Consider the following 16,660-nt stretch of genomic DNA (forward strand, 5'->3'; position numbering starts at 1 on the left):
CATGAAACATAAAATTATCCATATCATAGGAATACCAGGAGGAGAAATCAAAAAGTACCTGGAAACAAATTAAAATGAACACAAAATAACCCAAAACCTGTGGGACACAGTGAAAGCAGCCCTGAAAGGGAAGTCTATAGCATTATTAGCAAACCTCAAAAAGATAAAAAAGATCTCAAATAAACAACCTAACCTTACACTTAAAAGAACTAAAATAACAACAAGAAAGCCCAAAGGGAGTAGAAGGAAGGAAATGATCAAGATCAGAGCAGAAATAAATGAGACATAGAGACAAATAAACAATTCAAATGACCAACAAAGCCAGATGCTAGTTCTTTGCTGTTTTTGGTTTATTTGTTTTGTTTGTTGTACATAATATCGATTTTTAAATTACATTTTATTATGCTATTACAGCTGTCCTGATTTCCCCCCTTTGAACTCCTCCACTTAATCCCATATTGTTAGACAATCCCCACAACATTGTTCATGTCCCTGGGTCATGTGAATCAGTTCTTTGGCTACTCCATTTCCTATACTGTATTTTATTTCCCCATGGTTATTCTGTAACTACCTATTTTATGTAACTACCTATCTGTTTTTTCATTGTAAAATATGCTATCATAAATATTTTTATTGTTGTTCAAGTACTTCTTGATCCTTTTACCTCTTCACCCATTCTTCCACATGCTCCTCCCTACTGGCAAACATCAAAACACTCTCTGTATTCATGTTTCTGTCTCTATTCGACTTGTTTGCTTACTTTGTTTTTTAGATTTAATTGTTGATAGATATGTATTTTTTGGCCATTTTATTGTTCATAGTTTTAATCTTCTTATTCTTAAATAAGTTCCTTTAATGGTTTGGTGATGATGAATGCCTTTTAATTGTTTCTCATTTGAGAAGCTCTTTATCTGCTCTTGTAAATTATAACTTTGCTGGGCAGAGCAATCTTGGCCATAGGTCCCTGCTTTTCATGACTTTGACTATTTCTTGCCAACCCCTTCTAGCCTGCAAAGATTCTTTTGAGAAATAAGCTAATACTTTTATTGGAACTCCCCCATAAGTAACTAACTTCTTTTCTCTTGCTGCTTTTAAGATTCTCTCTTTATCTTTAACTTTTGGCATTTTAATTATGATGGAGTGGACCTCTTTGCATCCATCTTGTTTGGGACTGTCCTTGCTTCCTGGACCTGCATGTCTATTTCCTTCACCAAATTAGGGAAGTTTTCTTTCATTATGTTTTCAAATAGGTTTCCAAGTACTTGCTCTTTCTCTTCTTCTGGCACCTCTACAATATTAATATTGGAACTCTTGAACTTGACCCAGCAGCTGCTTTTACTTTCCTCATTTTCTTGGATTCTTTTTTCTTCTTGTTCTGATTGGTTGATTTTGCCTCCTAATGTTCCAAATCACTGACTAAATCTCAGCTTCATCCATTCCACTGTTGTTTCTCTGTAAATTATTCTTTATTTCAATGAGTGAATCCTTCATTTCTGACTGGATTTTCTTATGCTATTGATGTTCTCACTAATTTCCTTAAGCATCCTTATAGCCACTGTTTTGAACTCTGCATCTGATAGATTGCTTATCTCCATTTTGTTTCACTCTTTTTCTGGAGTTTTGATCTGTTTTTTTCATTTGAGCCATGTTTCTTTGTCTCCTTGTTTTGGCTGCCTCCCTGTTTTTGTTTCTATGTATTAGGTAGAGCTGCTTTGACTCTGTGTTTTGGTAGTGTGGCCTAATGTACTAGGTGTCATGTCAAGTCCAGTAGCATAGCCTCCCCTATCAAGGTGCACACTTTGTGTGGGATGAATACACCTCCCTCTTATAATTGAGCCTTGATTGCTGTTGGAAGATCAATGGGAGGGATTTACCCAGGCTAGTCATCTGCAAGAATAGGCTATGACCACTGACCACCAACTTCCATCCTCCATGGAGGATCAGCTGTGCAGGGGCAGGATTGTGTTCCCCTGAAATTGTCTATAGCTGTCAACTGGGTACACTGGCCCTGAGGTTTCCTGGGTGGTGCAGGCCAAGGTCAGCCCCCACCTATGTTTGGCCTGGGACCACCCTGACTGAGCTATAAAGCAATCTGAGATGGCTGCTACTGGTGCTGGGCTTCAAGATTCCCAAGTGAAGCCAAGTTGTGAATCTAGGCTGAAGATTGCTAGTGCCATGCCTGGGGCTCACTGAAGCCAGCTATTGCTTCTTTAATAGAATTTATGAAGTTGTGAAGCATGAGCCAAGATCAGCCTTTTGTATGGAAAAACAGTTGGATGGGCATAAAAGTTGGGTGTGACAGAGTCTCTGGGGATCTCCAAGGCAAGTAAAACAGTTATAACTAGGTTGGTGGAGTTTCATATATGGCACCCACTTGCCATCTCTGTGGGGGGAGGGTTCAGAAAAGGGTTAATGGCCTCTGCTCGCCTTGATGCCAGACACTTCATTTCCTCCCCATATGCCACTGGTGCCTTTCAAGCTGCTGCCCTGGTTCAGGAGCTCAGAGGGAGTGAGTCTAAGAAGGTAAGTACCTGTGTTGGATTCTGTAAGAGAAACTGTTTGGGGCTCCAAAAGTTTCTTCCACCAACTTAATCCCTGCTAGTTTGTGCATCCAGAAGTTGTGGGGGCTTATCTTCCTGGCACCGAAACCCTTGGCTGGGGCACCTGGTGTGGGGCTCAGATTCCTCACTCCTGAGACATACCTCTCAAATTTTTATCCACCACGTGTGGGTGAGACCAGCCCATTCCACGTCTGCACCCCTACTTCCAGTCTGAATGAATATGGTTTCTTTAATTCCATAGTCGTCAGACTTCCATTCAACTTAATTTCTGACATTTCTAAGTGATGGCTATTCTATATTTTAGTCATAATTTTGACATGGTTGTGCAAAGAGGCAAGCCATGTCTACCTATGCTGCCACGTTGACTGTAAGTCCCCAGGAGCTGGTTCTTTGAAATAATAAAATTAATGAACATTTAATGAGACTTTTTAAGAAAAAAAAAAAGACCTAAATAAATAAAATCAGAAAGGAAACAAGAGAAATAACAACAGAAACACAGAAATACAAAGGATTGTAAGAAAATAGTATGAACAACTACAATATATGCCAAGAAATGGACCACTTGGGCAAAATGAATAATTTTCTAGAATCAACAATTTCCCAAGACTGAATCAGGAAGAAGCAGAACAACTGCATAGACTAATAACAGCTAATGAAATAGAAGCAGAATTCAAAAAGCCCAGCAAGCAACTGTCCTGGACCAGATGGCTTCACAGGTGAATTTTACCAATCATTTAAAGAAATATAGCCCTGGCTGATGCAGCTCAGTGGATTGAGCGTCAGCCTGTGAAAGGAAGGGCAGGAGGTTTGATTTCCAGTCAGGGCACATGTCTGCGTTGTGGGCCAGGTCCCCAGTAGGGGGCGCGTGAGAGACCACCACACGTTGATGTTTCTCTCCTCTTTTTCCCTCCCTTCCCTTCTCTCTAAAAATAAATAAATAAAATATTTTTTTAAATATTAAAAAAAATAAAAAAGTACTAACATCAATCCTTCTCAAACTATTCAAAAACTTCAAGAAGAGCAAAGGCTTCCATGCTCTTTCTACAAAGTCAGTATTCTCATAATTTCAAAAGCAGGTAAAAAAAAAACACAACAAAAAAAGAAAACTATAGGCCAATATTCCTGATGAGCATTGGTGCTAAAAGCCTCAACAACATACTAGCAAACCAGATCCACCAATACATTAAAAAGATCATGCACCATGGTCAAGTGGGATTTATCCCTAGGATGCAAGATTGGTACAATATTTGCAAATCAATAACTGCAACATATCACATAAACAAAATAAAAGATAAATTTCACATGATCATATCAATGGATGCAGAGAAAGCATGTGATAATATCCAGCACCCACTTATGATAAAAGCTCTCAGCAAACTGGGAACAGAGGGATCATACCTCAATATAATAAAGGCCATCTATGAAAAAAGTCTACAGCCAACATCGTACTCAATGGGCAAAAACTAAAATTGTTCTCTCTAAAATTAAGAACAATATAGGGATGTCCACTTTTAACACTCTCATTTAACATAGTACTGGAAGTCCTAGTGACAGTGATCAGACAAGAAGAAATAAAAGGCACCCAAATTGGAAAGGAGGAAGTAAAACTGTCATTATTTGCACATGACGTGGTACTGTACATAGAAGTCCCTCTAGGCCACACACAAAAAAAAACTACTAGACATAATAAATAAAATTGGCAAAGTAAAAAAAATTAATACTCAGAAATCAATGGCATTTCTATACATCAATAATGAACTATCAGAAAGAGAAACTAAGAAAACAATCCCATTTACTATTTCAACAACAAAAATAATAAGTGTTATTGTTGTTGTTACAGCAACAGAAAAACATTTAACCAAGGAGGTAAAAGACCTATACTCAGAAAACTATAGGACACTGAAGAAATTGAGAAAAATATAAATAAATGGAAGTATAATCTGTGCTCATGAACTGAAACTATTAGCATCACCAAAATGACCATACTACCAAAGGAATCTACATGTTCAATGCAATTTCCTATTAAAATATCAGTGGCATATCTCACAGATCTAGAGAAAATACCCAATAATGTATATGGAACTAGAATAGATCCCAAATAGCCTCAGCAATCCTGAGGAAAAACAACTAAGTTGGGGGAATCACAATACCTGATATAAAACTATACTACAAGGCCACTGTAATCAAAACAGCCTGGTACTGGCAAAAGAACAGAACGTAGATCAATAGAACAGAATAGAAAGCCCAGAAATAAACCCATGTCTCTATGGTCAATTAATATTTGACAAAGGAGGCATAACTGGACTAGTACTTGCAAAAAAAAAAAAAGAGAGACTAGACTACCAATTTGCACCATACACTAGAAGAAGCTCAAAATGGATAACAGAAACATAAGTCACAGTATCATAAAAATTCTAGAGAAAAACATAAGCAGCAAAATTTCAGATATCTTGTGTAGCAATATTTTTGCTGATATATCTCATTAATCAATGGGACTAAATCAAATTTAAAAGCTTCTGCACAGCTAAAGAAACCATCAGCAAAATGAAAAGGGAACATTTGCCAATGATACATTCAAAGGGTTTAATCTCCAAAACATACAAAGAACTAATATGACTCAACACCAGGAAGACATTCCAATTAAAAAATGGCAGAGGACCTGAATATACACTTCTCCAAAGGAGGGCATACAGGTAGCCCATAGACATATAAAAAATGCTCGACATCACCGGCAATCAGAGAGATACATATAAAATCACAATGAGATATCACCTCACACCTGTCAGAATGACCATCATTAGTAAATCAACAAATAACTTCTGGCAAGGGTGTGTAGAAAAGGGAACTCTAGTGCACTGTTGGTAGGAATGCAGATTGGGGCAGCCACTCTAGAAAAAAGTGTAGGGGTTCCTCAGAAAATTAAAAATGCAACTGCATTCTGACCAAGTGATGCCACTGCTGGGAATATCCAAAAAATCCCAAAACACCAATTCAAAAGAATATATGCACCCGCTCTGTTCATAGAAATATTATTTATATTCACCAAGATTTGGAAACAGTCTAAGTGCCCACTGGTAGATGAGTAGATAAAAAAGCTGTGGTACACTTACACAATGGAATAATACACAGCAGTGAAAAAGAAAGAATTCTTACCCTTTGCTACAGCATGGATGGAAATGGTGACCCTTATGCTAAATAAAATAAACCAGGCAATGAAAGTCAGATACTCATGATCTCACTTATAACTGGAATCTAAGGAACAAAATAAACAAAAGAGCAAAATGAATCAGAGGCACAGAAATAAGGAATAGCCCTGGCTGGTGTGGCTCAGTGTATTGAGCACTAGCTTGTGAACCAAAGCTTCGCTTGTTTAATTCCCAGTCAGGGCACATGCCTGGGTTGCAGGCCAGGTCCCAAGTGGAGGGTGCTCAAGAGGAAAGTACACATTGATGTTTCTCTCCCTCTCTTTTTCCCTCCCTCCCCCTCTCTCTAAAAATAAATAAATAAAATATTTTTAAAGAAACAAGGAACAGACAGCTGTAAAAGTGGAAGGTGGAAGGGCAGAACTCATTGAAAGAAGGTGAAGAGATTAGTCAAAGAACATGTAGGCATCACTTATGGACACAAACAACAGTTTGGGATTTGACTGTAGAAAGGGGGGAGGGAGGCAAAGGGGGAAAATTGGGACAACCGTAATAGCATAAACAATTTAAAATTACTTCTTAAAAAGACTTAAATTTTAAACTCAAAACCATAAAAATCCTAAAAGAAAACATAAGCAGTAATATCTCAGAGATTTCTCATAGGAATTATATATATATATCCCCCCTCAACAAAGGAAACAAAAGAAATAATAAGCAAATAGAGCTACATAAAAATAAGAAGTTTTTGCACAGTTAAGAAAACCATCACCAAATGAAGACAACTCACTGAATGAGAGAACATATTTGCCCATGCATCTGATGATACATTAATAACCAAAAGTTATAAAGAACTTTAAAAACTCAACATAAAAAAACAATCCAATTAAAAATTGAGCAATGGACCTGAATAGACAGCTCTCCAAATAGGACATACAGGTGAACAATAAACATATAAAAATATGCTCAATGTCACTAGTCATCAGAGAAATGCAAATCAAAACCACTCAGATATTGCCTCACACCTGTCAGAGTGGCAACCATTTATAAATCAACAGACAAGTGAACAAACCCTGTACACTGTTGGTGGGAATGCAGATTGGTGAAGTTACTGTGGAAAGCAGTATGGAGTTTCTTCAAAAAATTGAAAATGAAACTTTCTTATGACACAGCAATACCACTTCTGGGAATTTATCTGAAGAAAGCCAAAATTCTAATTCGAAAGAATATATGCACCACTGTGTTCACTGTAGCATTATTTACAATAGCCAAGATTTGGAAGTGGGCCAAGTGTCCAGCAGTACATGAGCAGATAAAACAGCTATGGTACATTTACACAACAGAATACTAGTCAGTTGTAAAATAGAAAAAAATTTTTACTTTGTTGACAGCTCAGATGGAAGTGAAATAAGCCCATCAGAGAAAGATGGGGACCATAGGATTTCACTCATATGTGGAATTTAAGGAACACACTGAACTAGCAAGCAAAATACGCCAGACTCAAAGATGGAGAGCAGGCTGACAGCTCTGGGGGGTAGGGGGTGGGGAGTAGAGGGATTGGACACAAAAGAAAAGGGACTCATGGACACAGACAATGGTGTGGTGATTGCAGGGTTGGGGGTAGGTGGTGATGAAAGAAGGTATGAAAAGAATAAAATACAATAAAAATTAAGTATTTTAAAAGAGTTTTTAAAAATTATAAAAAGAAAATGGAGAAAGGGGGATGGACAAATATTTCTGCAAGGTTTCTCAGCATCTAATTCCCAAATCCATCAGGGAAACAAAACTGTAACTTGCAGGGGGCCTTGCCGTCTGGAGTTGCAGAGACCGCCCTCAGGGTGAGTAGCAGGACTGGTATCTACAGGGCGTGAGGAGGTGATATGACGTGACCCAAAAGGGACCCTGCATCAGTCTCCATTATGAGAGTTTCCATCTACAGTAAACCACCAATTTCTCAGCACAAAACTGTTGGTTCCACCTCATTTTTTCAATGACAAGATACTTGAGCCTCGCTGTCTCTGCAAATGCTCCCAGCTGGATGTCAGGACAGTTCCTAAGGCATGCCACACCCCGGGTCTGGCTCTCCATGGGAGAGCACAGTAGGGCAATGCTGAGAATCAGGGAATTTTCCCACCATTGCCCAGCACAGTCTCCCCTCTACCTTTGAGGGGGCCATCTCTCCTCCCTCTAGTCCTGGACAAGTCTTCCTAAAACCCCAGAATGTAAAAATGAAACAATTGCTATGATTTCACCCGATGCCCACTCAACATCTGGAACTAAAGGCCACAGATGGTCAAGTCGACAGCTGGAGAGGGAAGGAACTGTATGAAAGGCGTCACTGTTCGTGGTGGTCTCTAGTACTGGTGTGGGTTCATGAGATCCACAGCTCATGCATTAAGACTTACACCACTTCGGGCTAGATGTCACTAAAGACTCTTCTGTCCCTCCTCTCCATATGACAAATAGAACTGGCACTGAGAGCATGTGTAGTCATCAGGAAAAAAATTCAAAGTGATCGTTCAGTGCCAGTCACTGTTCTGAGTGCTTAACAAAATCCAGCTCATTTGCAGTTGCAGCAGCCTGTGAAGGGCAGTGCACATGCTTCCCATGCTTCTCTGGTCTGTGCTGGAGACAAAGGGGCTGGTGAGGCACAGAGAGGCCAGGTAACCTGCTCAAAGGCACACAGACATGAGTGGTGAGCTTGGTGCAGGACTGGGGTTAGGTGGTGGTGGAAAAAGTTGTGAAGGGAATAAAATACAATAAAAATTAAGTATTTTAAAAGAGTTTTTAAAGATTATAAAAAGAAAATGGAGAAAGGGGGATGGACAAATATTTCTGCAAGGTTTCTCAGCATCTAATTCCCAAATCCATCAGGGAAACATACGCAGCATACGCAGGGCCCGCATCTGACTGACAGATGTGCTATACAAGTCAGGCTTCCACTCTGACTTTCGGGAAACCCCCACCTACCCTAGAGAGTTAAAAATACAGCATCCTCATTCCTAATTATTGGTCCATTTCCTCTGGTACTCTAGGATTTGCCATTAATTGCAAGTACTCCACACTCACACACTACACCAATTAGATCAACTAACCCTCAGATACTAATTAAACAGAACATCAGGGATAATTTCCCAGCCAGAGGAGAGCAAGGCTTTCCTCTCAATGCCTGGGGAGAAGGACAGAGCCCTTATAGAAATGAATGGAGAGGATGAGGTCAAATTTAATCTGAGAGATAAATTTAAAAGGGGACATGGCATGAGGGTGGCTTGTCACCTAAGAAACTTAACCTCAGAAGTAACCTCCGTGACAGTACGCACATAAGCCTCTCTGCCATACCAGAGTCTCTGCAGGTGCTCCAGGAACAAGGGCTGGAGCAGAACCACAGACTCATGTGTCACCCAGACATAACCCAGAGAGCCCTGAGTCACCCCAATGAGCATGCTTTGATGGAAAGCAGACTTTTCTAGACTGAGAATAGCCTCTCCACACTGCTCAGAAAGTGAGGCTCAGGTAAGGGCAGGGTCCCAGCAGCCTCATCTGAGCAAACGAGTTATGTCTTTTCTTCCATTAGAATACAAAGAGCATTTCCGATGACCCATCCCTAGATGCCCCTCCCCAGCTATGACCATCACGGCCTGCCTTTGTTCCTTAACCCAATCCACTGGGAGCTGGAGACCATGGAGGTAAGTGCTTAGTCCTCTGCTCCAAACAAGTGAAAGTCTGTACAATGCAGTAGAGGTGGGTCAGGGCAGAGCAATATGAGTGCTGGTCTGTGCTGGAGACCAAGCGGACATGGAGGACAGTGGCCATGCATGAAGCAGCAGCACGTGTCAAATTGTGTACTCCAGACTAGAAGACAGCAGGAGTGGTACATGCTGTCCCTGCCTCTAGGTAGACCTTGTAACAGTCATCAGGAGGATGGATGTTGCCCAGGTGTGTAAGAGCCCTGAGCCTCGCGTCTGCAGCTCCTTGGTGTTTTTGGCAATGCTAAAACACCACCGTAATACCAAATGAAGCTCAGTATGGCTGTAAAAATGAGAGGAACAGAGTGAGTAATGCAGATAGTACCCTCCCCAGAGAAAGCAGGCATTGAGCTGAATTTTCACAGCTAATTGAAATATTTAAAGAACAAAGGCAATGGAATATGAGTGGGGAGCTGGCATGTGCAGGAGGGGACTGTCCCTGTCTCAGTGACAGGCGAGGCTTACAGGGGCTGGCAAACTCCTTTTGTGGTTTGTGTCCTGTCCTTGGGGTCCTGGAGGCTGACCCTACTGTGTTCCAGCCCCTCCTCCTCTCCTTTTCTTCCACCACCACCAGGGAGAACCACAGATGGGCCTGGGATGCTACGTGCCATACAGAACAAGGAGCTGTTTGTTAACAAAATCAGTAATCATTCCATGAATTAATTGCATTACTCACACATTCTAAGTGCTCTGAATGACACAACATGTAAGATAGATACTTGTTTGTTAGGAAGTTACAATCTCCACAAGCAGTAAAATTCAACATATTGGAAATTACTAGCAAATGATAAAGCACATTATTAAGTTTCCCTTTAGGCAAGTTCTTAAGCTGACAAGACATAAACATGTCAGCTTCACAGGGTGTTTAACGAAAAGTCACACACGTACATGGGATCACAGGTTACACATCTGGGGCCTGTGAGGAGGTAATGTCTGCCTGTGTGAACCAGCAATGGGGGCTTCAATGGCTCAGCCCCTGGATTCATGCCCCTGAACTCACCTCGAGGAGGACTAAGACCCCAACCCATCTGAAGTCTCAGTCTGCCTGCGTCCCTAGTGCCTGGCGCTCAGGCTGACAAACGGTGCTCCAGTGCTGGCTCACTGCCCTTCTCCTGCTATTTGTTAGGGAGATGTTGTTTAATGTCTGAAATGAAAGCCCTTTGAAAAATTATGCCTCAGCATCTTGTGAAGATACAGTTGTCAGTGCTCCTCAAAACCTCTCACGTGGAGACCCCAAAGGATGGTCCATGGTGGGGAATCAGCCAGGGTACTTTTGGAGGAAGCTACAAGTAGAATCCAGGTGCCCTGGACAGGGAGGGGTCACTCCAGGGAGAAGGATGCAGTGGGCCCAGAAAGACAGGGTGAGCGAGAACAGATCACAGCAAGCAGGACACAGTGCACATGGTACTTGCAGACCCTTAGTGTGCCAGCTTCTTGGCTTTACTGTGATCAGAACTTCCAACAATCAGCTCATGACCTGGACAAGGGAGACACACTGCTCATGAGAAAAAGACTTGTTTCTTTTTGTGATGAAAGGGCCCCTGTTAATACTCATGAAGAAAAGTATCGTCATCATTAGCCTTGTCCTCAGGACCCCACCTCCCTCACCTGCCACATGTACAGCCTCAGCAGTTAAACTGGGCCTTCCCGTCTCATCTGGACAACAGATTCAGGCTGAATTTGAGGTCCAAGGGAGAGGTCTTTGGAGCTAAGAGACAATTGAAGTCCATAAACTCCTCATTGTTTTCCCTCCCCATGAGCTTATTTCCAGATTTCCATTCTTGTTTGTTGGAGCAAATGAGGTGCTCTGTCAAATATCAGGCAATAGGATGACATGTTTGCACGTGTCCCAAGGATTCTAAGTCACAGAGAACAATATACACCACAGGTCCATCCATATGTTCACAGCCTGGCCTGCCAGCAGGCTGGTGTAAGGACGGCCATGAAAGTGATCCACGGGGTGTGACTGTGTCAGAAGAGACTGCCAGGGAGCCACATGGGAAGAATGCAGTCCCTACTCTCACCACGGGACTGTCTACAGAGATGGCCTTCTTCTGTGTTAGGCACCTGGCAGTCCCAAGGACAGCTTTGCTCTGAAGCCTTGACTCTGAGAAAGGCAACTGTGCTGTGAAGGTGAGTAATGGCTGGGACAGGGAGGGGACTCCTGCAGGGAGATAGTGGGTGCTAAGGAGTCTGGAGGGTGCTGCCTGCCCAGGACAGCTGGGGTGAGGGTGTACACAGCCATGCCTAGGCCACAGCCACTGGTGAAATGTGGTGAGGGAGGAGTAGAACGTTGTTAGAAATCACTCGGCTGCTTTGAGTCAGGGTGACTGATGCACAGGCAGCAGAGTTGAGGTTGAAGGGGCTGGTCAGATATGGGGTAAGGGGGCCCTGGTGGGGGGGTTGGGGGGGCTGGAGGAATGGCTGGCAATTCAACGTATGATGCCACCGCCGTCTCCCCACCACCACCCTCCCTACTCCACAACAACATCAGGAGGAAGGCTGGAGATCAACGAAGAGCTGACAGCTGGAAATGGCCCTGGAAGGATTCTGTGAAGGGCTGACTCAGGAAGGATCGTATTCACCCAGAAAAGTGAGGCAGCGCCTTGGAAAACATCTCTGGTTGGGGAGTAGGAAGACAGAAGAGGGACAAGGGAGTGCGGAGGCTGGATCCGAAGCAGAGCTCCATGTGGGAAGGGCTGAATGCTGGTGGGCAGGTGTGTGAGGAGGGTGTGTGTTGGTGTGCACATGCACCCACATGTGCCTGGCACACTGAACTGGAAATTACAAAATGCCTCTCCGGGCTTCCTGTGCTCCTTTCCTTCTGGTGATGTAACTCTCCTCTTTCAGGCCTTCTCTCTGCCTCAGCCATTTGCACTAATGCTTTTCATCAACTGCCTTTTAAAAAGCAAGCTGCTGGAGAGAATAATGGTGAAAAGCTACACCTTAGCTTTCAGTCTTGGCTTTGCTGCTCCCTCCTGTGTGAATAAACTAAGGGAGACCAGCTATCATCCCCACACCACTCTGATCACAGTAAAACTGGGGTAAAAGACACACATGTCACTGAGTCATGAAAGGACAAACTCAGATACTTTATGAAGGTGTTATCACAGCACCTGGCTCATGGTTAGTGCCTGGTAATTTGTATTTTTCATGTGTGGCCTATATCTACCCCTCTAACTTTCTTAGTCCCGTCATCCTTTTATCTTTCCTCCTTATCTCTGCAACATTTCCTTTTCTTGCCCAGTTTAGACCCTGAGAAGAAATCTTGGAATCAGTAATTTAAGAAAGAGAAATGGCATAATTGCTTTTTAATCATAAAAAGTGGACTGTTCTGATTTTGCCCTGCCTGGCACACTAAATCAGCAGCAGGGTCCTGTGTTCCCTTTAGAGGTAAAATAATCAGATTCTCTAAGATTTACTCTAGATGTATTTTTAATAGAATAGTTGGAAGAATTGCAATAACTGGGTGTTCCACAAGAATATGGGACTTGCTAGCAAATGGTATGTAGTTTTAAAACAACAGAGGAAGAAAGGCAATTTGCACATTTTTACCCTTTTAAGCCCCAGAGTTTGAGTTGTTTTCAAATAGTCCTAGAGTTCCTCAGAATCTAGGAAGGGGGGGTTGTTGCAGCACCCAACCTGAGCAGATCTCCTAGCATTTCATAGTTTTTGCAAAAAGCACCAAATAAAACACTAACAATGAATGTGTCACAAATGACCTGCGGACAGGATTCAATGTACTTTCAGGCCTACGTGACTATATCATCCCCATGACGAACTTGAGGGAGTACAGTCCTGGGGAGAGTGTAGGTGGTTGGAGGCCGAAACCAAATCGTTGTATTTTCCAACTCGGAGAGGAAGCTGTGCAGGGAATTCAAATGTCCAAACTGGCCTGGAGGGCATCTGACCCTTCAGCAGCCAACACCAGGGGCTCTGTTCCTTGTTGCATCAACATTTTTGGCCCTGTGCTCAAAGCCTCTCCTCTGAGGTCACACAGGTGCCATGATCAAGTCAGGGGAGGGAGTGACTGAGCTCCTTCCCCTGGAGACTCAGACGGTGTCAGACAGTGCTCCCTTGCTGCCACAGTGAGGGACAGTGCTGTCTGTGTTTGAGGATGATGGAGGGAGCAACTGGGGTGGCCCAGAGGGCCAGGGTCTGTTCAGAGTAAGGGCTCCCCAGTTGCTTACATAGAGCCCTTAAGCTCACCTCATGCCACCTCTCACCTCCCTCCCACCCCCACCTCCATAATGCAAAATGAGAGAACCTAAGAAAAGTGGTAAATTCCTCGTCAATGTGTGCGTAGTGACAAGACAAATACTCTAATGGTGATGGAGCTATGGCAGACTTTGACAGAATCAGAAGATAATGTCTACACACTATGCTTTTACAAAGGAAATGTCCCTATATCATGCCAGACTCTAAGGCTGAAGCAGGAATGCTCTGCCCTTGTTTCAGGTGCAGGCATTGAAGTTCAGACAGATTAAAAGGCATAGTCAAGATCACAGAGTAGGAGGAAAAGCAGGACACATCCACAGCTGTTCTGCCCCCTGGTTCTGACCTCTGCCCCACATCTCAATGTCTCCCTGGAGGAAAGTCAAGTGACGCCTTTGTGGGGAAGCGCAGTCACAGACTGAGGAAGACAGTTCCTTTCTCAGGTTTCATTCACTCCTTCCAACTTTTTTGATTCATCACAGGTGCCAGAAAATGCCTCACCATGAGAGCTGACAACCAGAGCTTCCTGGGGGGTCCTCCCAGGGACTTCATCCTCCTGGGTGTTTCTGGCAAGCCATGGCTGGAACTCCCTCTCTTTGTGGTCCTCTTGGTGTCCTACGTTCTTGCCACATTGGGGAACATTGCCATCATCCTTGTGTCCCAGCTGGACCCCGAGCTCCACAGCCCCATGTACTTCTTCCTCAGCCACCCTTTCTTCCTGGACCTCTGCTATACCACCACCACAGTCCCCCAGATGCTGGTCAACCTGGGAAGCTCCAAGAAGACCATCAGCTACAGGGGCTGCACAGTGCAGTATGTGGTTTTCCACTGGCTGGGAGGCACCGAGTGCATTGTGCAGGCTGCCATGGCTCAGGACCACTACATGACCATCTGTAAGCCACTGCAAAATGCCTTCATCATGCACTGCCCTCTTTTTCAGCAGCCTGTGGCTGTGGCTTGGCTAAGTGGCTTTTACAACTCCCTGGTTCAGGTAGTCTTGATGGTGCAGTTGCCTCTCTGTGAGCAGCAGGTGCTAGACAGATTATTCTGTGAGGTGTCAGCTATGATCAAACTGTCCTGTGCTGACACCACTGTGAATGATGCCACACTGGCCATGCTGGTCCCCATGGTGGTAGCCCTCTTTGCACTGGTCCCCATGGTGCTCATCCTGCTCTCCTATAGCTTCATCGTCCTGGTGGTACTCAAGATCCAGTCTTCCAAGGCTCGGCACAAGGCTGTTGGGACCTGCTCCTCCCACCTGGCAGTGGTCTCCCTCTTCTACCTTCCTGCCATCTACATGTACATGCAGCCCCCATCCAGCTACTCCCAAGAGCAAGGCAAGTTTATCTCCCTCTTCTACTCCATCATCACCCCTACCCTCAATCCCTTCATCTACACACTGAGGAACAAGGATGTGAAGAGAGCTCTGAGAAAACTGCTGGCAAAGCTATGGCGGCTCTGCAGAAGGTGAAGACCATGGGGTCCCCTCCATGGCCACAGACCCAGCAGGTAGGTCGTGTGCTCAGAGAACCTTTCGCTTTAGGAACCAATAAGCAAACAGTGTAAGTTGTTTTAGAGATTTCAGGATTCCCCTAATCCCCTGTCCAACATCTCTCCTCCTGTGTGGTCACAGCACCTATGTCCTACCTGTCCCCATGGTCTCTCTCATTCTAAGAGGCCATATGTTTTTAGAAAGTGCTAAAAGAGAATTGGCATTCAATAACTATTTGTCCAGTTATTTATTTATTTTTTTAATTTAATTTATTTTTTTTTAAATTGATTATGCTGTTACAGTTGTTCTATTCCCCCCTTCATTCCCCTCCACCCTGCCCCCCCAACCCCACCATTTCCCCCCTTTAGTTTATGTCCATGTGTCTCAAGTCCTTTAGGTTCTATATTTCCCATGCTATTCTTGCCCCCCCCCATCTATTTTCTATCTACTGTCTATGCTACTTGTTTTCTGTACCTTCTCCCCCATCTCCTCCTCCCACTCCCCTGTTGCTAACCCTCCTTGAGATCTTCATTTCTATGTTTCCGCTCCTGATCTAGCTGTCCTTTTAGTTTGCTTTCGTTTTAGGTGTGGTTGTTAATAACTGTGAGTTTGTTGTCCTTTCACTGTTCATGTTTCTTTAACTTCTTTTTCTTCGATAAGTCCCTTTAACATTTCATATAATAACGGCTTGGTGATGATGAACTCCTTGAATTTGGTCTTATCTGTCCTTCCATTCTAAATGAGCACCTTATCTGTCCTTCCATTCTAAATGAAAGTTTTGCTGGATAGAGCAATCTTGGTTGTAGGTCTTTAGATTTCATGACTTGGAATATTTCTTTCCAGCCCCTTCTTGCCTGTAAGGTCTCTTTTGAGAAATCTGCTGACAGCCTGATGGGGACTCCTTTGTAGGTGATTGTCCCCTTAGCTCTTGCTGCTTCTAGGATTCTCTCCTTCATTTTAATTTTGGCTAATGTAATTATGATATGCCTTGGTGTGTTTCTTCTCGAGTCCAACTTTTTTGGTACTCTCTGGGCTTCTTGGATTTCTTGGAAGTCTATTTCCTTTGCCAGATTGGGGAAATTTTCTTTTATTATTTGTTCAAATAGTTTTTCCACTGGTGGTTGTGTCTTTCCCCCTTCTGGTACCCCTATAATTCGGATATTGGAGCGTTTAAAGATGTCCTGGAGGTTCCTAAGACTCTCCTCATTTCTTTGAATTCTTGCTCCTTGACTCTTTTCTGTTTGGCCATTATTTGGTTTCTTCTGGTCCACTCCATTGATTTGAGTCCCAGTTTCCTTTTCATCTCTATGGGTTTCCTGTGGAATTCCATTCATTTCCCTTAATTTAGCCTTCATATGTTTCTCTAATTTGTGGCTATAATCAACCAGATCTATGAGGAAGCTGATGACCAGTGTTTTAAACTGTGCGTCTGAGAGTTTTGCTATTTCTTCATCGCTTAGATTTATCTCTGGGGCTTTGAGGTCTTCCTGCGACATTTTTGGTCTG

General features: G+C 43.2%; 1 protein-coding gene across 1 annotated transcript; it reads left to right on the forward strand.

The window, feature by feature from the left end:
* Positions 1–14,164: 14,164 nt before the first annotated feature.
* LOC119035445 (olfactory receptor 2B11) lies at positions 14,165–15,133 on the forward strand. Its single transcript, XM_037126762.2, has one exon. It carries the CDS (start codon positions 14,165–14,167, stop codon positions 15,131–15,133), a length of 969 nt encoding a protein of 322 aa, XP_036982657.2.
* The last annotated feature ends 1,527 nt before the right edge of the window (positions 15,134–16,660 follow it).

The sequence above is a fragment of the Artibeus jamaicensis genome, unplaced genomic scaffold (assembly GCF_021234435.1).
Source record: "Artibeus jamaicensis isolate MK-2021 breed Jamaican fruit bat unplaced genomic scaffold, CSHL_Jam_final contig_1285, whole genome shotgun sequence".
Lineage (NCBI taxonomy): Eukaryota > Metazoa > Chordata > Mammalia > Chiroptera > Phyllostomidae > Artibeus > Artibeus jamaicensis.